Source organism: Callorhinus ursinus, unplaced genomic scaffold (genome assembly GCF_003265705.2).
Source record: "Callorhinus ursinus isolate GAN/ISIS: 27379988/994484 unplaced genomic scaffold, GSC_fseal_2.0 scaffold93, whole genome shotgun sequence".
NCBI lineage: Eukaryota > Metazoa > Chordata > Mammalia > Carnivora > Otariidae > Callorhinus > Callorhinus ursinus.
Window position 1 is genome coordinate 388,521 of NW_027397155.1, and position 26,783 is coordinate 415,303.

A 26,783-nucleotide genomic window follows, 5' to 3' on the forward strand; every position below is an offset into this window, starting at 1 on the left:
ACAAGAATGGTCATGGATTCCTTAAAGATTGGTGAAGTTTTTGTTAGGATTATTTATTTCATTTCATGGGTTTAAATACAACCCAGGAAGTCTGCATCAGCTGTTTTGATCTTGGGTCTTGCTTTCATTTGTGTAATTTCTTAAAGAAAAAATTGTTTTTCTCTAGGGCTTCACAAATCTTTTGCTTGGGAACCTTAGAAACTCAGCTGGGATAGATGATAGATTAGCAAGGCAACGCTATGTCTTAACCATAGACCAGACACAGTGGTGGAAATTGCCCCAAAAAGGTCACTAATGTTCATGAAACATAACAGGATATCTGAAGTCTCTGAACATTAAACATCATCTAACTACTCTAGTTTGGCTCTTTTCCAGGGGAAAAGAAAATATTCCTTCAGTGTCTAATGAGGGCCTACGTGATAAATATGAACCTAAATAGGTCAGTGTATTCAGGGAAAACCAGCTGTTTAATATAAAACTTAATTTATCCTATTGGTATTTTTAGATGCCTCCTTTTACATAGGTACAAAAGAGAATATGATGAATAAAAGCTCCCTTCTTGAGTCACATCTCCTTCCAGCTACTGCCCCATTTCTTGGTTCTTCAGTTCTGTTTCTCTCATTTTCTCTTAAATCCACCAACTTTTTGCCCACAGCACCCTACAAAAACATTTCCAAGTTCAGCAATGACCATGTGATTGCTGAGTCCAGTGGTCATTTCCCAGTCCTTGATGGACTTGACCTCTCACCAGCATTTAGCACAGACAATCACTTGCTTTATTGAAACATTTTTTTCATTTTGCTTCCAGGACATCCAACTCACCTGGTTTTTCTTCTTGTTTTCTGGCTTTTATTCAGTCTCCTTTTGCTGTTTCTTGTCATTTCCACAACCTCTAAATATCAGAACACATGACTGTCCATTCCTTGAACCCCCTTTCCTCTCTAGCTAAACTCATTTCTCTGATGATCTCATGCAGTCTTACTGATGCATCTGGGTGCTATCATCTCCCAAATGTATATTTCCAGCCCCACCTCCAACTCTAAAATTCAAGCTCATGTATCCAGTTGTCTGCCAGAAACTTCCACTCGGATGTCTAAAGGACATCTTAGCATGTCTAAAACTGAACTCCTAACCTTCAGCTTCTCAAATCTATTTCATCCACAGTCTTCCTCACCTCAGTTAATGCCAACTCCATTATTCAGGTTGCTCAGGCTGGAAACCTGGATATTATTCTTGATTTTTGTCATTTTTTAAATATAGTCAATAATCTGTCCACATATTTTCTTGTCTCTGCCTTCAAAACATGTCCACCATTTCCACAGTGGCCCCTGGTCCAGTCCACTACCATCTGGATAGCCTGCTCACTGGTTTCCCTCTGTCTGCCCTTGTTCACCTACCATTTAATCTTAACAAGCAGCCAAAGTGATTATTTTAAAATGAAAATCAGATCATGTCATTTCTCTGTTCAAAACTGTCCAGTTTTCACCCTGAGTTATACCTGATGCTTATTGACTTGCATCTGTATAAATATGTGTATGTCTATGTGTGTGAATGGAAGAGGGAAGGTCAGCATGGCTGGAATACACTAAGAAAAAGGGAAGATGGACATAATGTCAGAGAAGTCATGAGGGGTCAGATTTTATGGAGTTTATAGAACATTTCGAAGACTCTGGGTTTTACTTTGCATCAGGAGGGGCCCCTGGAGGCTTCTGAGTAGAGGAATGGCATGATCTGACTTACTTTTTAATAGGGGTTACCTCTTTTTTTTTTAAGATTTTATTTATTTATTTGACAGAGAGAGAGAGATAGTGAGAGAAGGAACACAAGCAGAGGGAGTGGGAGAAGGAGAAGCAGGCTTCCCGCTGAGCAGGGAGCCCGATGCAGGGCTCGATCCCAGGACCCTGGGATCATGACCTGAGCCAAACACAGACGCTTAATGACTGAGCCACCCAGGTGCCCCTAATAGGGGTTACTCTTGCTGCTGTGTTAAGATTAGATGAAGGGAAATGAGCAGAAGTAGGGAGACCAGTTAGGAGGCTGTTGTGGGCATCCAGTTGAGGTATTGGGATGGCTTGGACGAGGGAGGTGACAGTGGAGCTGGTGAGAAGGGGTCAGATTCGGAATATGTTTTAAGTGAGCGCTAACAGGATTTCTTGATAGCCAGAGTATGGAATGTGCAATAGAAGAGTCAAGGTTATCTCCCGTGTGTTTGGTCTGAGCAACTGGGGCTTCATTGAGCTAGGGCAGGTCATGGGGAGAGCAGGTCCTGATGAGTGTCTGTAGAGCTCAGTTTTGGAAAGTAAATTTGAGATGGCATTTAGTGTGTTTTCATTAAATATTTGCTGGGATAGTCAGCAAAGTCACTGATCTCAGCAATCTCAGCTCTCCTTTCCACTGTACAGATTATTCCTACATCTAGAGCCCCTTCTGGCCCACCTCTACTTGTCTTTGGGTTTGTGGAGGAAGAGTTGCCTGGCTTGTGTTTGGGGTCAGATGATTCTGGGGGTCAGATTATCCCATATACAGATGTGAACACAATTCCTCTTTCTCTTTTTTTTAAATCATAAGTTGAACCCTGGCTTCCTTCTTTGCCTCTGAGGTCTGTTGTGAGGGAAAGATGGGCTTGCTTCTCAAGGTGATCCCCTTTATGAAGGTAGTGGGATTTAAGCTTCATATGTTTCTTCCATCAGTTTCCCAACCACCATCTCATCCACATTTCACCATGCCAGATTTTGTTGACACCTCTCCATTGTTGATATCATACCCCATGTTATCTTTGCTGTTTTAATTTGTGTTTTTGTATTCCTAAACCATCATTTTAGTGTTTTGTTTTTTTGAGGGAGTTGAGATAAATACACACATTCTTTCACAGTTCATAAACATTTCATTTACATACTCTTCCAGGATCTTTCTGTTTAAGGTAGAGTCTATTTTTTCATGCAAACATACAAGTAAACACTAATCTTTTTTTCTTCAAGTAAACAAGTAGACATTAAAATATTGTATTTGTCAAAATGTTTAGAGTCATGATGTTGCATTAATTGTGATGGGTTCTGTGCTCCTGGCTCATTATCTCCTCTCTTACTTCTAGAACAATCCTCATTTGTGAAATTGCATGAGCTCCTAGTATAGTCTCTGGAACACTTTGGATTCATGTTTGAATGTATGAATAAATTATAGAAGAATTGTCCGTCATTGAAGTCCTTATTCATTCTCAGGTTAATTCTCCAATATTTTACTGAACTGATGATATTTTAATGCATACCCACTATGAGTAAGGTGCTATGGAATATACAGTACTGACTTAGAAATATTTCTTGATCTCAAGACATTGTAAATATATTTTAATACAGAGAGAAATTACATAGAATTAAAGAGGTGAACCGTAATAAAGGGCATAAAAGTAAAATAATTTAGAGGGTCAAGAAAGTGAGGAATTTTCATGGCAGGGAAAATCAGGATTTCTTCATGAAAGTGGTGGCATTTGAGACGAGTCTTAAGGATTTGCTAGAGTACAGGATGAGAAATGGGCATGGAGTCATTCTACATGAGTAGACTAGAAAGTGGGAAAGTGAGAGGCCAGGGAAATGTATTAGCTGATCCATTTTGGCTTAGCTGGATTAGAGTGGTCAAGGAGGAATATGGAATATAAAGTTGGAAAGAATTTGGAACATGTGTGGTTAGTTATAGACTGTAGGAAAGAAGGTGGATGTTTTTCCTTAGGAGGACACAAAAGGTTACTTGATAGGAGACTGCTGTAATCAGACATTTTCTTTGGTAAGGTTATTTTAGAGGACTTGAAAATTGATTGAATGCTGGCAGGGAGAGATATATATGATATTCCTCTGCGATTTGAGCTCCTGCTCTGATAAGGGCATAGGTTCTATGTCCAGAGTAAGAGAATCAGAAAGAGAAGACAATTTGAAAAGTAAGATAATGAGATAATTTTAAATATAGAGTAAATTTCAGGTGGAAAAATCTAGCAGGCATAGAAACTAGAGCTTTGGAAGAAGGGGTTAGAAATAAAACTTGACAATAATGATTAAAGACTCATATTCTGTGATCATTTTCTCTGGCTTAAGAAATTTGTTATATTGAAAATAGAATGTTTAATATAGTAACATCTACTTTAGAATCATTTTTTTATTATTGCAAGGTTCTTGATTTAAAAACAAACACACTGTGGCTTTTAAATTTCTTTTCCATGTTGAATAGATCATTGTGCAGTGATATCATTTTTACATGTCGTTCTCAAATGTAAGATGATTATGTAATATCTGTTTATATTTTTGTGGGACTGTTATAAAATCATTGGTCATTTGAGCACTTTAAAAAACTCAATGCCATATTGAACAAATAATTTGAAGGAAAACATTTCTACTCAAGGATATCAAAATAGAAATTCCTCCAGATCCGTTCTTTCGTACAAATTTGGTCACTTTATTTTCTTATCCTTAAACTGGGTGATGTATATTTTGGTACATATATTATGGTCAACATGAGCCATACTCTTTCTCTTCATCTAGGAAACTTAAGTGAGACTAAGTTGAGACTCAGCAATGTCTTATTGTTTACATTTTAAATTATGTTTTTAAAATATTTAAAATTATAAACATTACAAAGGCTAATAATAAATTTAGAAAGGAGAGGTATACAAAATGACTTCTCATTTTGTCTTCAGTTTTGCTTCCCAGAAGTTAATATTCCTAATGCAATATTATGTATTCTTTTCAACTTATTTCTCTGTATAGGAAGAAACATTCATATCTGTTTTTATTTTAATAATATAAGCTTAAGTACACATATTATCCTGAAACTTTTTAAACTGAAAACTTGTCATAAGCATATTTCCTTCTTAATGTTCTAGGGGAGGTAGATAGCCATAGATATCTGTACTTTACTATTTCTTTTCTTTGAGAAGTTTTTTTAAGCACTATTAAAAAGATAGTGAGGAGACATATCTAGAAAGAAGTTGCTATGGCCGATGTCAAAAAGGTCTGTGTTCTCCTCTAGGATTTTGATGGTCTCCTGTCTCACATTTAGGTCTTTCATCCATTTTGAATCTAGTTTTGTGCATGGTGTAAGAAAGTGGTCTTGGTCTTTTTTCATTCTTTTGCATCTTGCTGTCCAGTTTGGTGTACACACACACACAGAAATATTATTCAGCCATGAAAAAGAATGAAATCTTGCCATTTGCAATGACATAGGTGGAGCTAAAGAGTATTATGCTAAGCAAAATAAGTCTGTCACAGAAAGACAAGTATCATATGATTTCACAAAACAAACAAGTGAAGGGAAAAAAAAGAGAGAGAGAGAAACCTGGAAACAGACTCCTAACTATAGAGAACAAACTGGTGGTTACCAGAGGGGAGGAGGGGAGGGGGGATGGGGAAACAGGTGTTGGGAGTTAAGGAGGGCACTTGTGATGAGCACCTGGTGATGTATGGAAGTGTTGAATCACTGTATTGTACACCTAAAACTAAAACTAATATCACACTGTATGTTAACTAACTGGAATTTGAATAAAACTTTTTAAAAATTAAAAAAAAATTAAGATAGTGAGGAAGCATTAAAGAATCACTACACTATGTTTAAGCAACATTAGTGAATCTGAACATTTTTTGTGCAAAGCTGATTCTAAGATCTCCAGTCATTGTTTCAAACCACACGTGCTGAAACCATTCTGTGTGTTTATCCGGCAGGCCCCCTTCAAATTTGAGGCAATATGATTAGGCAAAGACTATGTTAAATTCTGTGTTCTTCTTCCTAGTTAGTTTGAAAAAGTGTCAGTAACTTATAAAGGTATTATACCCAGAGTTCGAGAGAAACAGTATTATGTTTTATCTATTCAAAATCAGATCAGCCTTAAAAACTGTACTGATACATTTGGCCAGCCTCACAAGAGGGAGGTTTGCAGGCTTCTACAGGACTGGAGGGGATGTTATCACATGTGAGTCTCTTTTACAATGTTTGCACTGAAAAAATGGGCTTTAGAGATATGAATATTTGAGAAGATATGTTTTCCTTTAGAATATGAGATTATATCAAGTCGGATGCACACTCAGGCACCCCAAGACTAACTTTTTTGCTCTCTCTTCTGATACCTTCTTGGCTTAGATCTTCTTTTTATAATCTAAGGGTTAGTTCACAATGAGGAAGACATCAAGTGACTCATGGACAAACAGATTAGTAGCTTGGGACTCTGTTGGGGTTCTTGCTTTCTGCAAGCTACAAATTTTACTGCATAGAGGCTCTGGCCAGTGTTAAATAGTATGAAGTAAAAATGATGGGTGGTTTTACAGATCACACCATCTTACTAATGGTATAATTATTAAGATATACTAGTGAACAAAACTTAATGACCTCAGAGTTATTAAAAACCAGAAGGCAAATGAGATAAATATTAGAGTCACAATTATAAATGAAATAGCATTTTAATAGTACAAATAATATTTAAATAATATCTTTTTTTAAAAATTTTATTTGTCAGAGAGAGAGAGAGAGAGCACAAGCAGGGGGATCAGAAGGCAGAGGGAGAAGCAGGCTCCCCGCTGAGCAAGGAGCCTGATGTGGGACTTGATCCCAGGACCTTGGGATCATGACCTGAGCCGAAGGCAGTCGCCTAACTGACTGAGCCACCCAGGCATCCCTAAATAATATCATTTTTATAGTATTTTTTACTTCCTTTAATATTTTTATCATACAGTAATGATTCTGTTAGAAACACTGATTGCAGAAGAGTAGTTTGGAAATTCCATGTCACATCAATTCCCAACCCTGACCATTTATTACATCGTGTACTTTTTAGTACATTTCTGATTTGTGGTGAACAAGTGGGCAATACCTATATTTTTATTTTAGTATTCTCACTGGTTTCCAAGCTTCCATTCTTTTTTGACTGTGTGTTCTTTACATTTCTCCACGGTGTCTTCATCTCCCTTTATTTCCTCTTCTTATAGCATTCCAATGTGACCTACATTAGTTGGCTGACACAGTGAGCTTGAGGATCTTGACTTGCTTAATGCACCCATTCTCCATCACAGGGCCCCCAGGACCACATATGACTTCAGCTCATATTTCCCCTTAATTCTCATTGCTGTACGTTGATTCTAGTAATCTTCAACAAATAACTTTTCTTCCTCCTACTCCATTTGATTTCTCATGTGACCCTTACCCATTTTCCATGTTTGCCTTAGTGGAGACAGTGACTTGCCATAGTTAAGAACTACGTAGTCAGATAGACTTGGATCCAGACTCGGTCTCATCTTCTTACTAGTCATATGATCTTGGGCAAGTTCATATTTTTAAGTATCAATTATTCAGTTTCCCTAACTATGAAAGACAGGGGTTATTGTGAGATTTTGGAAATAAGGAACTTGGCACTGCCCTTGGCACATGATACTCAATGAAAGCTTGGTAGTTACAGGTTTGAGAAGTTAGCAATGGAAAGGGGGGACTAATTTCTGTAAAAATCGGGAAAGGACAAGATATTGTGTGATAAGAAAGGGAAGTGGGCAGTTGAAAGAACTTTTATCATACAGTTAAACATAATAGTGTGTATAAAGTTCTTATCCATAACCCGTAGATTAGATGTGTTTTCAGAATTCAGAATTTTGTGGATTTTAAAAGGTATGTATGTTTTGTGTATTACATAAGATCTCTAGCACGATATGCGGTAACATTCTTAAACAAATGGATACTTTTTTTTAAGATTTTATTTACTTATTTGAGAGACAGAGAGATAGGGAGAGAGAGCTAACATGAACAGGGAGGAGAGGGAGAAGCAGACTCCCCACTGAGGAGGGAGCCCGATGCAGTACTCAATCCCAGGACCCCGGGATCATTACGTGAGCCGAAGGCCTACTCTTAACTGACTGAGCCACCCAGGCACCCCAACAAATGGATAATTCTGTAGGAAAACACTTCTGTATAAATTTTTATACAGAGGTATTAGCCTCCTATCATTACCCTCCCATAAATTCAAGTCAGATAAATGCCACCAAATAAGTTATGAAAAAACTTACTTTTCATAGCGTTTGAATCTGGGGATTACAGATGAGGGATTGAAGTTCTGAAAAATAAAAGGAGATTCTGCATTTCCTTATTGTGAGCCAAAAATTATTCTCTCATTTTAGTGATGTGGGTGTTTTCTACATTTTGTAAATGTGGAGCCGCAGATATTTTTCTTACTTCCGTAGCCACACTCATTCTTCTTCCCAGCTACCCTTGCCAGTTCACTCCAGACTATTTCTTCTGAGAATTAAGGGAGGGAAGGAAATAGAACTCTTTAAGTAGGAGTTTCCTTGTTGGGCATGGAAAACTCAGGTCACGTTGGGAAATGTTTTTTTCTTTATTCCTGGAATTTGTTAAGATGTGAAGTGTATAATAATATCTGGAGAGCAAAAGACATTAAAATCATTAGTCTCCATTTCTTCCTTTGTGGTTAAAAGCTCCGTCCTCTTAAATATTTTAACTCGAAAGGTGTTTTGGCAATATTTGTTGTTAAATGTGATATACTGACAATTTTAGACTATGTGTAATTTTTTATATAGATATAGATTTTTTTATATAGGGTTTTTAGAGAAATGTATACTGACTTATCGATGGGTCAACAGTGCTTTTTACTTCCACTAATGAGGATCTATATCAATTTTTAGTTCATTCCTTTCTATTTTCTATTGATTTTGGGGACTTGCTATGAGAATGAAAATTGTAATTAAATCATAGTTTAGTAATACGTAACTATTACTAAGAATTGATTCCAGAGGTTTTTGTTTTTGTTTTTTAGTGTCCTACTGAAACCAAAGCAACATTTGGGGTCCACCTTAAAATAGTAGGAGACTGGACAGGTATGTGGAACATAGAGCTTTAAGGTACCTACTTTGAGAATAATGGGTCATACAATAGTTTGCATGTGTTTAAGTAGTAGGACTTAATGTGTATATGTTCTCAAGCTGTTGTTTTGTTTTCTTTCTTTGCATATATAGTTTTGATAGTCATATTTTCTTGTAGGATGCATTTTTGGAATTCAAATACCTTGGATATCAATAATTGTCAATAATGTATTGTTTGCTGTGTTTGCAAATCATTGGTTTCTGTCTACTTGTCAGGTGCACTGGCAATAGTGGGAAGAATGAAATGTGTTTTTTAGAAAATATGATTTTAAAATTGGTTGTTGGTTTTACTCTCAAAATAATCAACACCTGGGATTGGGATTTATATTGAGATTTAAATCTTCCAGTTCTTACATGACTTTTCTGTGGTATTACCTATGTGTATATATCAACTCCACAGCATCTTTGGAATAATGGTCATTTTTAATAGCAAATATATTAGTGATGTGTTACTCATTTATTCAATAAAAACTTTTGTATTATCTGAGAGATATATTAAGAGTTCTGAATAAATAAATGAAATATTATTCATTCTTCTATTCTCCTGGTTCAATACAGTGACTGAAAAGTGAGTGCTCATCAAATGTTAGTTTGTTGGCTAGTTGTTTAGTTTGGTTGCTCAAAAGAAAGAATGCAGATTTGGACATGAATGCAAGTGTAAATAAGAATATTTTCTAATTGAGTGCTAAGCTAGGAGCAGGAAATTGGAAAAAGGTAGATTAGTAGTCTAGGGTTATAAGAGGAGCTTCACAGAGAAGAGGGACTTTGAGCTGAACCTTGAAAATCAGGCAAATGAAGAAGGTCATTTTAGTAGAATTCACAGCATTGTGAAAAATCAGGGAGGGTAATGCATAAACCATATCTGAGAAAGGTGAGTCAATCAGCCTAGCAGAAGCAAAGATTTTATTCTTGGGAGTACTATGGAAAAGACATTGAGAGTCAGCTCAGTGCAGATCTTGAATGCCTTGACAAGATACTAAAATAACTTAGAGATGCTAGAGAACTTTTGAAAGATTTGGGGCATCATAACAAAAATAGTATTAATAATTTGCTAGTTGGATGAATTAGAATCAAGGAAAGACTTACTGGTACTGGAAGGCAGAGGAGGAGAGTCAGTGGAGGAGTGGGAATGGAAAGAGGACTAGAAGGAATGGATTTGCAAGCACAGGTTTAAGAAGTTAGCACTGGAAAGGGGGGAACTAATTTCTGTAAAAATCAGGAAAGGACAAGACATTGTGTGATGAGAAGGGGGTATTTTACAAAGAAGGACATTGGAGGAGCTTATATCATAGAGTTAAAGATTACAGTGTGTAAATTCTTTATCTATAGAAAGGACAGCCAGCTTGTAATTGGAGACTTTATGAAAATGGAGAAAATAAACAACATATTATTTAATGGGAAAATGATGAGATTAGTCAAAAGATCTTTGAGCATTATGACCTATTCAGAATTATATTATAATTATAATATATATATATTATATATATAATAATTGTCAACATTTATATATAATATATATTATATTATATATATTATATATATATTAATTATTATTATTATATATATAAATATATAAATATATAATAAAATGAAAAAAAATAAAAATATATATAATTAATATAATATATAATAATATAATTGTCAACATTATATATAATAATATATATATAATAATATAATTATAATAATAAGAATTAACTTCAGTAATGAATGGTAATTGATAAAATTCTATATCTGAAGGGAAGCAGCATAGTGAAGATATAATTTAATGCATCATGGTAAGGAGAGAGAGAGAGCCCAAGAGGGGGTAGGGTCAGAGGGAGAAGCAGAACCCCCGCTGAGCCAGGAGCCTGATGTGGGACTCAATCCCGGGACTCTGGGATCATGACCTGAGCCGAAAGCAGTTGCTTAACCAACTGAGCCACCCAGGCGCCCCTGCATCATGGTAAGGAGAAACTTCATGATGGATTGTTACTAGCTATTGTTACTGAGTTTCTTCATAAAATTATTTTCCGTTGTCAGTAGCTCACTAAAATAAATGATTACCTCATCATTTATTTCAATCTTTCCTTTTAAGAACACCTACTAGTTTTAATTTTATCCTCCTTTTTTATGTACTGTGCCATTGAGGGAGAAACAAGATCATTCTATTCAGAGTTCAGTTCCAGTCAGATGCATTTCAATTAATAAACCTTCGTGGTTGTTGACTTTAAATATTTGTTGACTTGGAAAAAAATGTCAAGCGTTCATGCATAAAACCCCTAAATGACTCTGCACTAAATAATGTCTGGCACTTTAGTTCAAAAAAAGGTTTAGCTGTCTTAAAACAATAGAATTATAATTATGGAAGGAAAACTGGGAACATTACTCCTAAGATCATTGGATTTTGTTCTAAAAGAATTGATTAAAACTTAGTATTAAGAGCAACAGGGGTAGGAAATATCAAAGGGGTGCTTAAAATTTGAATATCAGTGGTTTGCCTTTCTAAACTGACAGATATTTTACATTTATCTTTTTCTTCCCTGAAATATGTTCTGCCTTGGGCAGGTCGAAAGACTGCCCCATCGATGATCTTTCCAAGACTAATCAATGATACCCAGCAGCAAAGTGACCAAGAAGCAATTTAAGCAGCTGCATATCCCAGGACAAGGAGGCCTCAAAGTTTCAGATTTATTGTCTAGCTTTTTATTTTAACCAGGACTCTTGTTGCACCCCTTAAGTATGTGAAAGGCTTATTAAGTTTGGAAGACCCTTCAAACCTCAAACACGATTTAGGTTTTTCCTTGAAATGATGGTGGTAGAGTGGGTAGAGTGAATTACTCAAGGGGATTTATCATCATATTAATATTTTGTTGCTTTTCTAGAATCAGTCATGCTTTCCAATTTCAATACATGGTCACAGATTGCCTACTGGTTTGATTATCATTCTAACTATCCAAAATATTTTGTTATTTTGTGCATTAGATATCATTACTATTGAATAATGTCTGAGATAATGTTATATAGTGTTGGTTTTTTTAGTAGTCTAAATAGCAGCTTACTCTAGAGAGGTTAAGTTTTACTACAAAAGCGTTCTATGTATAATACCTGTATTGAAATTATTCTAAAAATTTTGTCTCTTTTCCATTCAATAATTAATGGATTGACAACTGGATAAATATGCAACAGAAGGCTTATTGTATATATCATATAACAACTTTTTCTTGAATCAGTGGTATCAATTTCTATCGATTTATTGTCTATTGGAAAATATTGCTACAGTCAGAAGATATAGTTCACTTTGAGGATCAAAAGTGGGAAAACAGGGCCATATAACATCATGAATTTGCCTCAATACATAATACATTGATACTCATACTACAAGTAACCTTAGATAGGATTTTAGTTGAAGACTAGACCAAAAAAAGAGTTGATAATTCTCTATTTATTTCTGTCACCAAATTGGCCAGGTATATATTATACTTCATCTAGCTGATTGTTTATGAAAAGTTTAAAACAGAATATGTGTAATGCATTTAAGGTATTTTTTTTCATTTGGGGAACTCTTTGCAGGTCAGATTATGACCACACAAATTATAATAATGTTATTATTTTCTGAGAACGTGTTTTAGAACAATTGTGGCATCTACCTTATACCATATGTATCTGTGAATGGCTTTTGGTGGCTGTAAAAAAAAGCAAAGAATTAAAAGTACTCTTCTTGAATACCAACCCTATTTTGGAGGACATGCCCAAAAAGCAGATCCAAAGTAAGTTTGAGCAAACTGGCTTTTTTGAACAGCACAAATCATACTTGTATATATGAAATATCTGGGTTTTACATAATTAATGTTCACATAGTGTAAGGTTTAGCTTAAGCCCATAATAAATATGAGTTTTCAATTGCTACATCTACAAAGGAGTGACTAGAGATACTCTTTGTTGTTGTTATTGCTTTGACTAGCAAATTATCATGGTTAGACATTTGTGGAAGATAACATTTAATCTCTTTGTTATTTAGGCTAATAATTAAATATTTATTAAATACCTACTGTATACCAGACACTGCACTGTGTCTGGAGATACAGAATCGGCCAAAACAGACAAGGTCTCTGCTCTCCTAGAGACTGTATTCTAGTCAGTAGAGATCTCCAGTAAACAACAACAACAACAACAACAACAACAACAAAAAACAAGGTGTAATATGTTAGATAGTGATAAATGCTATGAAGAAAAATAAAGGTAAGGGAGTAAGAATGATGAAGGGTGGGAGTGCTGTTTTAGACTGGGTGTTTAGTTACATACAAGGAGATGAGGGGATGTCAGGTGGATTTCAGGAAGAAGTGTATTTAGACTAAGGAAAGAGTAAGTGCAAAGTCCCTGAGGTGGGGATAAGTTTGGATACTCAAGGAACAACAAGGAGGCCAGTGGGGCTACAATAGAGTTGGAGAGGGGGAGAACAGTAGGAAATAGATCGGAGAGGTAAGCAGGGCATTGGACACTACGGGCTATAGGAGGACTTGCATTTTTATGTGATTGAGAAAAAAGACATGGTTTAGAAATCTACATCTGAATGATATCCATTTTGTTTTAATACATACTACCTAGTGGTTGTCAGGCTGCGGTTATTTATTTATTTTAAATGATTTCATTTATGGAGAAGGGGGAAAAGGTCGGAATTCAGAGAGTGGCAGAAAACAGGTCAAACATTTTGTTGGGGTGGGGAATGTATCATCATTTTAATGATGCTTCAGTAGTGGTTTTATCTCCTGCCATATGGCCCTGGTTTATGGGGTCTGGTAGCCTGGTGCCCCATCAAGCCCCTATGATGGTAGTAGCTTCTTTCTATTCTCTGTATTTCCTCACGGTCTTTTAACTTCAGTTCTTCCCTCACCTAAGTCACTAGTTCCCTGTATTAAATTCCTTCCACTTAAATTATGTAGTCATTCCTGGTTTTGGTAGGATTTGGACCATTACAGGAGGTCTGCAAAGCCTCTGAACAGAGCTCTGAATCCGGAGGAGTAATAATGGGGGAGATGAGAGAAAGCGTAAAAACCCTGAAGCAGGCAAATATTTGTGGTCAAGGACCAGTTAAAAGTGCGTTGTTGCTGGAACTGAGTAAGTGGAAATGTAGGAAATAAAATCTGAGAATACCCTTGGACCAGACATGGTAAGCATTTACGGACTTCAGTTTTATTTTAAATCTTATAGAGAATCATTGGAGGATTTTGATTAGGGTCTGGCTAACATTGTAAAATGGTAACTCTGGCTTTTGTATAGAGAATATGATGGGGGTAAGCTAGAGTGGGAATTAGGTGATGAGTTTAGAGAGAAGCCCTTGCTGCTGTCTAGACAAGAGAAAGTGCTAGTTAGACATAGGGTGACAGTGACAGGGTCATGAAAAGTGGATGGGTTATGAAGGTATATCTGACAGCTATTGTTGACAGATTGGAGGCGGGATGTAAGAAGAGTTAGGAATCATGGGGTGCTTGGGTGGCTCAGCTGGTTAAGGGGCCGACTCTTGATTTTGGCTCAGGTCATGATCTCAGGGTCGTGGGATCAAGCCCCACATTGGACTCCACGCTTAAGGTGGAGTCTGCTTGAGATTCTCTCTTCCTCTTCTTCTGCCCCTCCCCCTGCTCTCTCTCTCAAATAAATAAACTCTTTAAAAAAATTTAAAAATTTAAAAAAAAGAAGAGTTAAGAATCAGAGATAAAGTATTTAGAGTAAGTAAGTAAGTGGATGGACAGTGCTGCTGTGTATTGAGTTAAAGAACTTTGTGGCACATCAGGGAGCACAAGAGTGGGCATTCAGATTCCATTTTGTACAGTTTAAATTTGAGATACCTCTTAGACTTTCAAAAAGTAAGGTTGAATAGGCCATTGCATGTGTGACCCTGGAAGTCAGGGTAGAGATCCAAACCCGGGAATTATTATATTCATGGATCAGCTAGAATAGTAATTCTCATCTATGTAAGATTTATAAACATTTTAATATACATTTATATACATCTTACATAGTATATGTTATATATTCACACTGTATGTATTTGCCCTGTATGTCATTACATTAATGTACATTTTATAGCAATTTATATTCATTTTATAGCATTTTATATACCCACTTTACATTCTTAATATGCACTTTACAGATATTATGTACACAAATGATTTTTAAAAACCAATATATTGGTTATATTCGTCCTAACCTTAGTATAAAGAAGCTATTAAAGTAAAATAATTTATAGTAAATGATTTCATTTCATATTTAAATTTTCAAGCATGGCTATTCTAGAAGTCATAATGAAATATGTGACTTAACCCACATACAGAATGATCATGAATAAGAGTTCTAAATACAGGATCCCAATACAATTGAAATACTATGAGCACTATTTTCTTTATGGTGTGATTCTCCAAAATAGGGAACTTCTTTTGGTTAAGTTCTAGACACAATAGTTTACAATATAACTGCAGTTTGCAGGGTGGTTGCAATCTTGGGATGTTTTAGTGCCTATTTAGGTCATGTAAAAACTTAGCATTTTTGATAAATGAGTTTTTCATTTACATGAATGTCCAGCAAGTAATTCGAAAAACAAGCAGGAAATGGGATAATTCCTTGTTACGTAGCATCCCATCCTCCACAATGTTACAGGATATCTAATGTCTCCAACCCCTACCCTCCAAACTTTAGTAACTAACTGCTGATCATCATTGTGAGAATCAAATTACCTCCCCAAGTTCTGAAAGCTGCTCCTCCAAAGTATCACTGTCCTATCAAGAGTAGCTACTTTAAGAAATATGTATAGATAGAGAAGAAGTATAACAGGGTCCTGAGACTTTCAACACATAGAGTCCAGCAAAGGTGAAAAAGATGGAGTGGCCATGGAGATAAGAGGGGAATCAGGAGAGTTTGAATCCTGGACAGAATAAGACATTGTTTCAAAAAAAGGCATTGATCAATTGAAACAAATGCTGCTTCTGAGAAGTGGAGTAAATTGAGGACTGAATTAATGACATTGAGAGCTGTGTTTTTAATGGAGTATTGGGAACAGAAGCCTGTCTGAAGTAGGTCCAAGAGATAGTAAGAGAAGCAGAGGTGGTCCGTATAGACAAACCCAGTGATATGTTGGGGCCAGCTCCTGTGAGCTCATTGGATCATTGAGTGCTTCTCTTCCAACTCCTTGTTCACTGAGGTTAAGCTTAATAGCTTTAAATCATCACAGTGTATTTATTCCACAGAAATTGACAGATATCACAAAAAAAGGATTTAAAAAGTGTTTTTAAAGACCTGGCTGTTAAATATTTGCCAAAACACCACTGGGCAAATTCTAAGGAGTTTCGATATAAAATGGAATAAAGCAGTAAGTCAGTAGCTGAAGGAAGGAGGATATAGGGACAAGGGAGATATAAGTTAAGAGGACATGTAACAAATACATACGTAGAAATATAAAATATATACACATACACATATATTTAATTTGAGCAACTATGTTTACATACTTCTGCGAACAATGAGAATGAAGTAGAGAGGAAAGAGTTGATATTGCTGGAGTGATAGAGGGTATAATCACAGAAGCAAGGTCTACATGTGCCTCCTCATGTACTCCAGGAGAACTGGATTCACTGTGCAAGTGGAGGAGTTGACCGCAGAGAAGGCAGCTGAGCAGTTCATGCTTCCTAACAGGAGGGGACACAGAGAAGATGGTTGCAGAGCATGGCTACAGATGGATTGGGGAGTTTGGAGTAGAAGGAATGGGATTTCTCTTCTGGTTCCTTCTGTTTCCTTGGTGAAAAAAATAGAAAGGTTATCACTGAGACTGAGGATGGAGGAAGGTATGCTGAATTTTGAGGAGATGGAGGAAGGTATCATGTATCATTTGAAATAGTAAGTTGATGAGTGAAGCACAGTAGCCCTTCTGAGATGTGCCAAGAGGCCTACTAAGGTATGTGGTCCAAAATTTAAGAGAGACAGCTCAGAATAATTGTGAATTTTTTCCAGGCATGTCCAGCTCTTCAGATTAGCTATTGTGCAGGTAGGGATGGTGTTGGTGTTGTTGGATTTTACCAGCATTGGTCTACTCCTGATTGAATTCACTATAGCTGTCACCTCCAATCCATTCTCTGCACTGTAGCCACTGAAGCTTCAAAGCCTGAATCAAATTAAATCATTTCTTTTGCTTCAATTACTTTAATAGCTTCCCATTGCTCCTAGGATAAAGATAGAAAATCCTCATGATGGCCTAGAATGGCCTCTCTGCTCTGGTCCTGACCTACCTCTCATCTTGATTCAACTGTTTCTTCTTCTCTGCACTACAACAACACTGCCTTTTGGTTCATTTTTGTTTTGTTTGCTTCCTTCCACCTTATCTCTATCCTGATCCATATGTTAACAGTACTCTCCACCACCGTGCTCACCCCTACCCACACATGTACCTGGGATCTTTAGATCACAGCTCAGGTGTCATTTCTTCTATAATAAGCCACCTAGACAATTTTAGGTTTTGTTTCTTATATGCTGCTATATTTCTGTTCTTAAGGGCACTTATCTCCATTAGTAACTATATATTCAAAGTGTTATCATTGCTGTAGCAAGTTTCCTCCAATAGACTCAGCATAATTATGGTAATAATCTTTTTGCTCACCACTGTATTGAAGTCCTATTAAAATGGTTATTCTTAGTAAATGTAATTATTTGTTAAGAGAAGGAAGGAAGGGAGGGAGGGAGAAAGGGATGGACAGAAGAAGGAAGGAAGAAAGCAAGCAGGCAGCTCCAGAGGCATATCTTCTGCTTTACCAACAAGCTAGCGGGGGCAGGAGTCGAGTATATGAACAAAATGTGATGCTGTGCTCTCTAAAATGGAGGATGCAGATGCTTCTGGGAGGGAGAGTTAGGAGGCTTTCTAGGGCAAACTGTGTCAGGGTAAACAGGACATGTCCAGAATGGGATATTATTCCAAGGAAAGAAATAGCATGAATAATGGCTCAGAGGTGTGAACTATCATGGAATGTGAGGAAAATATCATGGTGTTGGGAGGCCAAGCGGGGGTGGTATCCAGAGGTCATGTCATGGAGGAGCTTGGAATTGCTAAGAAGTTTGGTCTTTTTGCCTAAAGATGTTGCTGAAAAATTGAAGGGCTTTAAACAGGACATGAAGTAGAATTTGCACTTTATATGAGTCACCTTGCTGGTATTACACAGATTGGCAAGGACAAAGACCAGGTTAGAAGCAAAGACACCAAATTAAAGATTTGTCCAAGGAAGCTGAAGAGATAAAAAGTTGTGTGGAATGAATGGTGTATAGTGTCCAATGTAATAGAGCCAAACAATAACTATGGGAGAACGATAACTGGGGTTACTGCTAACCTTATAAAAATTATCTCAGTGGGAAAATGCAGGGGAGAGGCTTGGGGATGGTATGGGCTGCTGTGAATTATTGAGTATTTTAGAGACTGGTAAATTGACAGAGTTAGTGTACAAAAGAAGCCCATAGCAAATAAATGGGTTAAATTCTAAATTCTTCCTATTTTTAAATTTCCCCTGAACTCTGAGAGTAACCAAATTTATAGTGTGGTCTGGACTATGATTAGCAGTGGGAGATGAGTAGCAAATCCATAAGCAATTACCTGTATGTACATTTAGGTGGGTCTCGGTCAGGTTGAGGATTAACGTTTTATGTCTTAATGTTATATATTACTTTTATAATGGAACACTGTAATTCTGGTCTCATGTGAGTCTATGTGGAAATCATGGAGGACAATTAATTAGTTAATTTGATGGAATTCAACATAACTCATTTGTTATTGTAATATAATAAATCGTTCAATAAATATGAGCTGGGGTTAAATTTCATATTTCTTAACCTCAGAAATCAAGGAAATTTTTCTATCAGGGAAATGAGTAATTTATATTATAATTTAAATGCCTATCTGCTCTCAGGAGAGAGAGTGATTTATTTTCCCCTTGATTTCTCAATTGATGAACATGAAATCTGTGCTGTCATTGTTTCGTAGATGACAGCTCACTTATAATGCCACAGCATCTGTAGAGACAGCTCAGTAAAAGATTGGAATTCAATACTCACTAAGTTTTTTTCTAGTTCAGTCATTTTATGAGCCCAAAGATGGGGGGAAAATGTGCACTTTTTGTTTTCTAGCCAATAAGAATTGTGACTTTTAAATCTTGGAAATAAGCAAATCCTACATTTTTGGGGCCTGGGTGTAGAGTTATTATAGCAAAGTGGTTTGTTTGCATGGATTTTTCTGTTTTTATTATGAATTGTTTTGTCCCTAAGAGAAGTTTGGACTCTGGGTTATCTAATGTTTTTTTCTGCTTGATTTTACTCTATAAAGAAAATAACCATGAGGAATTTTCTTGATAATATGATTTCTTAGGAATGTCAAAAATGTGACAGTAATGTACTGGGTAGCCAAGAACGTGTATGTCATTTTGCCAAGTTAGTCTAGTGTCAATGAACTAAATAATTTCTAAGAAACCAAAAAGTCAATGATTGTGTGCCATTATCATGATCATGAGGAACATTTGTAAGTATGCATTTGTTTGTTGCACTTGCTAAGTACTTTATGAGGGAAGCTAAATGGATATAGTTCCTGTTCTCTAAATGTATTGTAATTTTTAAAGCAAAATTATAACTTGATGGATTATGATGCAGATAGGTTCGTAAATGTCATCCAAATGAACACACCTAAGACTTTTAAGTGTGTTAATACCGAAGGAAGGTGCTTATCTCCTGTGGATTCAGAGCCAACTGAGTCAGGGAGTTTTTGGAATAGCATCCAATGAAAATGCTGCCACTTATGATTTTTCAACTTTAACAAAGGAAGAGAGTTGGGATGTAATAAACAGATGTAAATAGAAGGTAAAACTAAACTCTTGCATGAAATGAGATTTTTAGTAAATTTGGAGGTGACAAATAATGGCCATGAAATGCTAGAGAACCCCAAGAAATGTGCCAAACTGAATAGTACAATAGATAGCTGAGTAAGTAGAGTTAAAATTGTCTGCTATAGTGTGATGAAGAGCTTAAAAGTAGGAGGTAATCTCATTTTTTTATTGGCACTGTTTGAGAAACTAGTAAAATGTCTTGGGTGCCACTATCAACGTAATTAAAGAGGAAAGGAAAGAAGAGATCTATATAAAAACTTTGCATATCCCAGTGTTTTCAGTGACAATACCTACTAGAAAGCTATGCCTCTAATTAGAACAAATAAAATGTATTTTAAGAGTTAGATGTCCTTCATGGAATAGTCAAGTGATTTGTCATCCTTTGTTACCCCAGCTCCTTCTCATTTATGACACAGTCCTCTGAGTTTCCACTTTCACAATAACTGAAAATCATTTATTGCTGCTGGAATGGCAGACTCTTCCGTGGCCATTTGAATATTGTCTCTTCTCTGGTTGAGGTAGTGTACTCAACCATACAGACTTTCAAGCCTGGCAGCAAACATAGCAGAGAAGACAACCAGGGCCAAGATCCAAACCAATACCAATGGGACATTATTTTTTTTTCCTTTTCTTTTCTCTTCTTTCTTTTTCTTTTTTCCTTTTCCTTTTTTTTTTTTTTTTTAGGTCAGGGAAAGAATTTACATGAATAAATATTCTTATTCTCACTTTTTCTACAGAGTAGGAACAAAAGGCAGCATTTTCCAAATTATCTTTCAAAAAGAGGTTTTTAGTTGTACTGATTATGTATTATATTTGTTTGCTTATTTATTTGGCTGGAGGAGTTAGCCTTTATAAGTAAGCCTTTAACAAAAAACTCCCTAGGCCTATTGAAAACATTCATTTGGTGTTTATTATTTTTACCATATTAAAAAGAATTCACAGAGGATAAAAAGCTGATTTAACTTCAGTGAGAATTGAAAATCAAGCAATATCGAGAAAATGAAGGATTCTTTAAAGGACAGAACAGTGTAGAGGGACACACGATGTTTTGAGATATAAAGTCTGAGTATTTAAAACTGTTAATTCTCCCCAAGATAAATTATAGGCTTAATATAATTTCAATTGAAATCAAAATTCAAAGTAAAAAATAATTATCAATGCTTATTTGAAAAAACAGAAGAAAATAACTAAAAATAAATAACAAAAAGTCTAGAAAATCTTGAATGACAGGATTAGCCCTATTAAAACATGTTATAAAATGAAATAAACTTTACAAACTAAGAATTTTATAAGGATAAAAGATGTACTTAGGAACATGAAGTTATTAAGTGGATCAGTTGAGATTTGAACTCAGGCTCATTGTACGCTAAACCATGTGCTAATTTACTTGCTTCCTCCTATATGTTGAAATAGTTTAAGCACTATGTTACTAGAACAAAAATGACAGGAAATCTATTAACAAAGAAAAATAGATATCCTAGAAACAGACCCTTTACTACACAAAAATACATATCATATGATAAAGGTCCATAAATCAATATGAAGTATTAGTTTGTAAATAGTTAAAACAATTGTCACTTAACTATTTAAAAAAAATTAAATCTTTACTTCAGATGACCAAAAATTAATTCCAAATAGGTTAAATATTTTAACATAAAAAAGTTATTCTATCAAGGAATCAGAAGAAAAGAGAAATTAACAGCAATCTCTGGATACAAAAGGCCATCTATTCTAGAATACAGAGAGAAAACTCAGTAGATTTAGCTATGTAAAAATATAAAAATCCCATCAAAAAAGAAAACAATTGAACAGAGAAACATTTAAAGCAGTGACTCACTAATACCTTCAATACATAAAGAGTCCCTTCAATTCAATAAGAAGCTGAAAAAGGAAATGGGTGAATTACAGGAACAGAGAAAATTGTAATACTATTCAAATAAATATTAATTAGAATAACTAGAATACTCTATTTTGCCTATTAGTTAACAAATTTTTTTTGTTGATAATATTTATTGCTAGTGAGGATGCAAAATACTGACATTGGAAATGCATATGCAAAAAAGAAAACCAGAGGGATCAAGGAAAACCCACATTTGTCCAATGAAAACCTAACAAAGGAAGCAGATTCATATATTTGCTTGTTGCTCTTCCCTAATCCATTTTATAAGCTTGTTCTTTGACCAGGAGGTCCTGTATTTAAGAGAAGACTCTCATATGTGGCTGGTTTTTATAAGCTTGAAAGGACCATATATTGCATGCCATTAATTTTGTTAGCCCAGGGTTTTCAGTTAGAACTTCATAAAAACATAAAAGAAAATGCCCAGTTTCTTTGGATCTTGGATAAAATTGCCTGTTCCTTATAGAATATGCACCCAGCAGGTATTCAGAGTTTGTGCAGAAAGCAGAAACTGAATTACAGTATCAAGCTGAGCCTTGATCACTTTGAGGTGTTTCTTTTGTTGAATGCCAACATTGTTAAAAAAGTGCATTTACTGTGACAAATGAAAATATAACATTTTCCTTAAAAGGTGAATTGCTTAGTAGCAATAACGTGTTTATCCAAAAGTGCCTCTCTTATTTACTTTCACTTTCCTTGAACCTCTGTTCCTTTATTTTCCCCTGTCAGTTTTTTTTCTTAAAGATTTTATTTATTTGTTTGATAGAGAGAGACACAGCGAGAGAGGGAACACAAGCAGGGGGAGTGGGAGAGGGAGAAGCAGGCTTCCCACGGAGCAGGGAGCCCGATGTGGGACTCGATCCCAGGACTCTGGGATCATGACCTGAGCCGAAGGCAGACGCTTAACAACTGAGCCACCCAGGCACCCCTCCCCCTGTCAGTTTTGTTGTAGTTTAGCCTCTGTGGCAATGGAAGAGAATTTATATTTTATAAGAAAGCTAGTGATAGACATTGCTTCATTGATATATATAGCCAAGAAGTCTGTCTACAGTTCTTTCAAAAGCTGCTTTTGATTTTTTTAATAGTATGTTTAACAAGTAGGACCCAGAATAATGAGTATTAAAGAAACAGGCTTTTATCACTGTGCTTCCTCTGGAAATAAAAGGATCCATTAAATAAATTTCCATTGTATAATACTGCCTTGCCTACGTTCAGACCTTATAGTGTTAAAATTACCAGGTGTCCAGGTATATAGACTGTGTATGAACCTGCTGCCTTTTTTCCCCTCATTTTGTAATTCTTAGGCAAGAAGAAAGTAAGGGAGGGAGTACAGCATTTTCTCTCCCAAGAGTGAGGGAGAGAAAGAACAGTGAGGCAGTGGAAAGAATACTGGACCATGGATTGGGGGGGGGGGGGGAGTTGCCTTGTTTTTAAACCTCTTTGCCTCTTGCTAGCCATGTGACCTTGGGCTGGTCAGTCCACCTGGTTTTTAGTTTCTTCACCTACAATATGCTGCATTGTGGGAGTTTTCTCATTTTTCAGCTCATCGCTTATGTAAAGCTGTATAATTCTTTTCAGAGAAATAAGTTCTAGAATGTGGATAATTTAATGCCATGTAAAGTAGGAATAATAATAGATTAATTTTGGTATAGTTGAAAAATCTCAAGGGAATATTGTGGAAGGATATATGCCAAGTACAGGATTTTTATGTTTCTTTTTTTTCTATCATTTATTAAGGATCTTCTTCATTTAATAGCTCTGGTTGTGTATACATTGTGTTCTACGTCCTCATCTTCTGACTTACAAGTGTGGGCTTTTTAAATTTTTTTAATTGTTTTCCTTGTGTAAGATAAGTATAAGATATTGTTTTTTATATTCCTTTGACATTGGCCTTAATATTTGTGGAGAAGGTAGTTTAAATAACCAGAGCATGTAGCTGATTGCTTTTTCTTCTAGAATTGCAGAATTTCCGTTTGAATTTTATCAACAGAAGATATTTCTATACCTTTAGGAGCAAAATATTCTTGCTCTGCAACTAGATTTCCTGATTTACCTAAAATAGTATTAATATGAATGTCTTTGATGTTGCTTTGAAAGCAATATTTTAAATAGCAACTGTTATTCAATACTGAGTTACCATGGTAATAAAGAGCATTCATTTGATATAAACTTTTCAGAAAAGGAAAATATATACTCTCTATCTTTCTAGTTGGTTTGAATATAGCACTCTAAGTCTGCCCTTTCATTCCCAGTTTTTGAAGTAATTTGTTTTTCTAAGATTAGTGTGCATATATTTTTTTTGAGGAAAATAAAACATCAAATTTTCACAAACAATTAATTTCCTTTTTTTTAATTTTTTTATTGTTATATTAATCACCATATATTACATCATTAGTTTTTGGTGCAGTGTTCCATGATTCATTGTTTGTTCATAACACCCAGTGCTCCATGCAGAACGTGTCCTCCTCAATACCCATCACCAGGCTAACCCATCCCCCTACCCCCCTCCCCTCTAGAACCCTCAGTTTGTTTTTCAGAGTCCATCATCTCTCATGGTTCGTCTCCCCCTCTGACATACTCCCCTTTTCTTCCTCTCCTGCTATCTTCTTCTTTTTCTTTTTTCATAAAATATGTTGCGTTATTTGTTTCAGAAGTACAGATCTGTGATTCAACAGTCTTGCACAATTCACAGCCCTCACCATCACACATAGCCTCCCCAATGTCTATCACCCAGCCACCCCATCCCTCCCACGCCCAACCACTCCAGTAACACTCAGTTTGTTTCCTGAGATTAAGAATTCCTCATATCAGTGAGGTCATGTGATACATGTCTTTCTCTGATTGACTTATTTCACTCAGCATAACACCCTCCAGTTCCATTCACGTCGTTGCAAATGGCAAGATCTCATTCCTTTTGATGGCTGCATAGTATTCCATTGTGTATATATACCATCTCTTCTTTATCCATTCATCTGTCAATGGATATCTTGGCTCTTTCCACAGTTTGGCGATTGTGGACATTGCTGCTATAAACATTGGGGTACACGTACCCCTTCGGGTCCCTACATTTGTATCTTTGGGGTAAATACCCAGTAGTGCAATTGCTGGATCGAATGGTAGCTGTAATTTCAACTGAGGAACCTCCATACTGTTTTCCAGAGTGGTTGCACCAGCTTGCATTCCCACCAACAGTGTAGGAGGGTTCCCCTTTCTCCACATCCCCGCCAACATCTGTCGTTCCCTGACTTGTTAATTTTAGCCATTCTGACGGGTGTGAGGTGGTATCTCATTGAGGTTTTGATTTGGATTTCCCTGATGCCGAGCGATGTTGAACACTTTTTCATGTACCTCTTGGCCATTTGGATGTTTTCTTTGGAGAAATGTCTGTTCATGTCTTCTGCCCATTTCTTGATTGGATTATTTGTTCTTTGGGTGTAGAGTTTCATAAGTTCTTTATAGATTTTGGATACTAGCCCTTTATCTGATATGTAATTTGCAAATATTTTCTCCCATTCTGTCGGTTGTCTTTTGGTTTTGTGGACTGTTTCTTTTGCTGTGCAAAAGCTTTTTATCTTGATGAAATCCCAATAGTTCATTTTTGCCCTGGCTTCCCGTGCCTTTGGCGATGTTTCTAGGAAGAAGTTGCTGCGGCTAAGGTCGAAAAGGTTGCTACCTGTGTTCTCCTTTAGGATTTGGATGGACTCCTGTCTCACGTTTAGGTCTTTCAACCATTTGGAGTCTATTTTTGTGTGTGGTGTAAGGAAATGGTCCAGTTTCATTCTTCTGCATGTGGCTGTCCAATTTTCCCAACACCATTTGTTGAAGAGACTGTCTTTTTGCATTTGGACATTCTTTCCTGCTTTGTCAAAAATAAGTTGACCATAGAGTTGAGGGTCCATTTCTGGGCTCTCGATTCTGTTCCATTGATCTATGTGTCTGTTTTTGTGCCAGTACCATACTGTCTTGATGATGACAGCTTTGTAATAGAGCTGGAAGTCCGGAATTGTGATGCCGCCAGCTTTGCTTTTCTTTTTCAGTATTCCTCTGGCTATTCTGGGTCTCTTCTGGTTCCATACAAATTTTAGGATTATTTGTTCCATTTCTTTGAAAAAACTGGATGGTATTTTGATGGGGATTGCATTGAATGTGCAGATTGCTCTAGGTAGCATTGACATCTTCACAATGTTGATTCTCCCAATCCATGAGCATGGAACGTTTTTCCATTTCTTTGTTTCTTCTTCAATTTCTTTCATGAGTATTTTATAGTTTTCTGAGTACAGATCCTTTGCCTCTTTGGTTAGATTTATTCCTAGGTATCTAATGGTTTTGGGTGCAATTGTAAATGGGATAGACTCCTTGATTTGTCTCTCTTCTGCCTTGTTGTTGGTGTATAGGAATGCCACTGATTTCTGTGCATTGATTTTATATCCTGCTACTTTACTGAATTCCTGTATGAGTGTTAGCAGTTTTGGGGTGGAGTCTTTTGGGTTTTCCACATACAGTATCATATCATCTGCAAAGAGTGAGAGTTTGACTTCCTCTTTGCCGATTTGGATGCCTTTGATTTCTTTTTGTTGTCTGATTGCTGTGGCTACGACTTCTAATACTATGTTGAAGAGCAGTGGTGAGAGTGGACATCCCTGCCGCGTTCCTGACCTTAGGGGAAAAGCTCTCAGCCTTTCCCCATTGAGAATGATATTCGCTGTAGGTTTTTTCATAGATGGCTTTTATGATATTGAGGTATGTACACTCTATCCCTATACTCTGAAGAGTTTTGATCAAGAAAGGATGCTGTACTTGGTCAAATGCTTTTTCTGCATCTATTGAGAGGATCATATGTTTCTTGCTCTTTCTTTTGTTAATGTATTGTATCATGTTGATTGATTTGCGGATGTTGAACCAGCCTTGCAGCCCAGGAATAAATCCCACTTGGTCATGGTGAATAATCCTTTTAATGTACTGTTGGATCCTATTGGCTAGTATTTTGGTGAGAATTTTTGCATCCATGTTCATCAAGGATATTGGTCTGTAATTCTCTTTTTTGATGGGGTCTTTGTCTGGTTTTGGGATCAAGGTAATGCTGGCCTCATAAAATGAGTTTGGAAGTTT

The 26,783-nt window shown here is 36.2% G+C and overlaps 1 protein-coding gene across 1 annotated transcript in view; it reads left to right on the forward strand.

Moving 5' to 3' along the window:
- The window catches only part of NOX4 (NADPH oxidase 4), a 194,444-nt gene that overhangs the window by 90,383 nt on the left and 77,278 nt on the right, over positions 1 to 26,783 (forward strand). Inside the window, exons 13-15 of the mRNA XM_025893954.2 lie at positions 8,789 to 8,849; positions 13,836 to 13,991; positions 18,021 to 18,094. Of these exons, the coding sequence (XP_025749739.1) occupies positions 8,789 to 8,849; positions 13,836 to 13,991; positions 18,021 to 18,094 (291 nt within the window). The remainder of the gene's footprint in view (positions 1 to 8,788; positions 8,850 to 13,835; positions 13,992 to 18,020; positions 18,095 to 26,783) is intronic.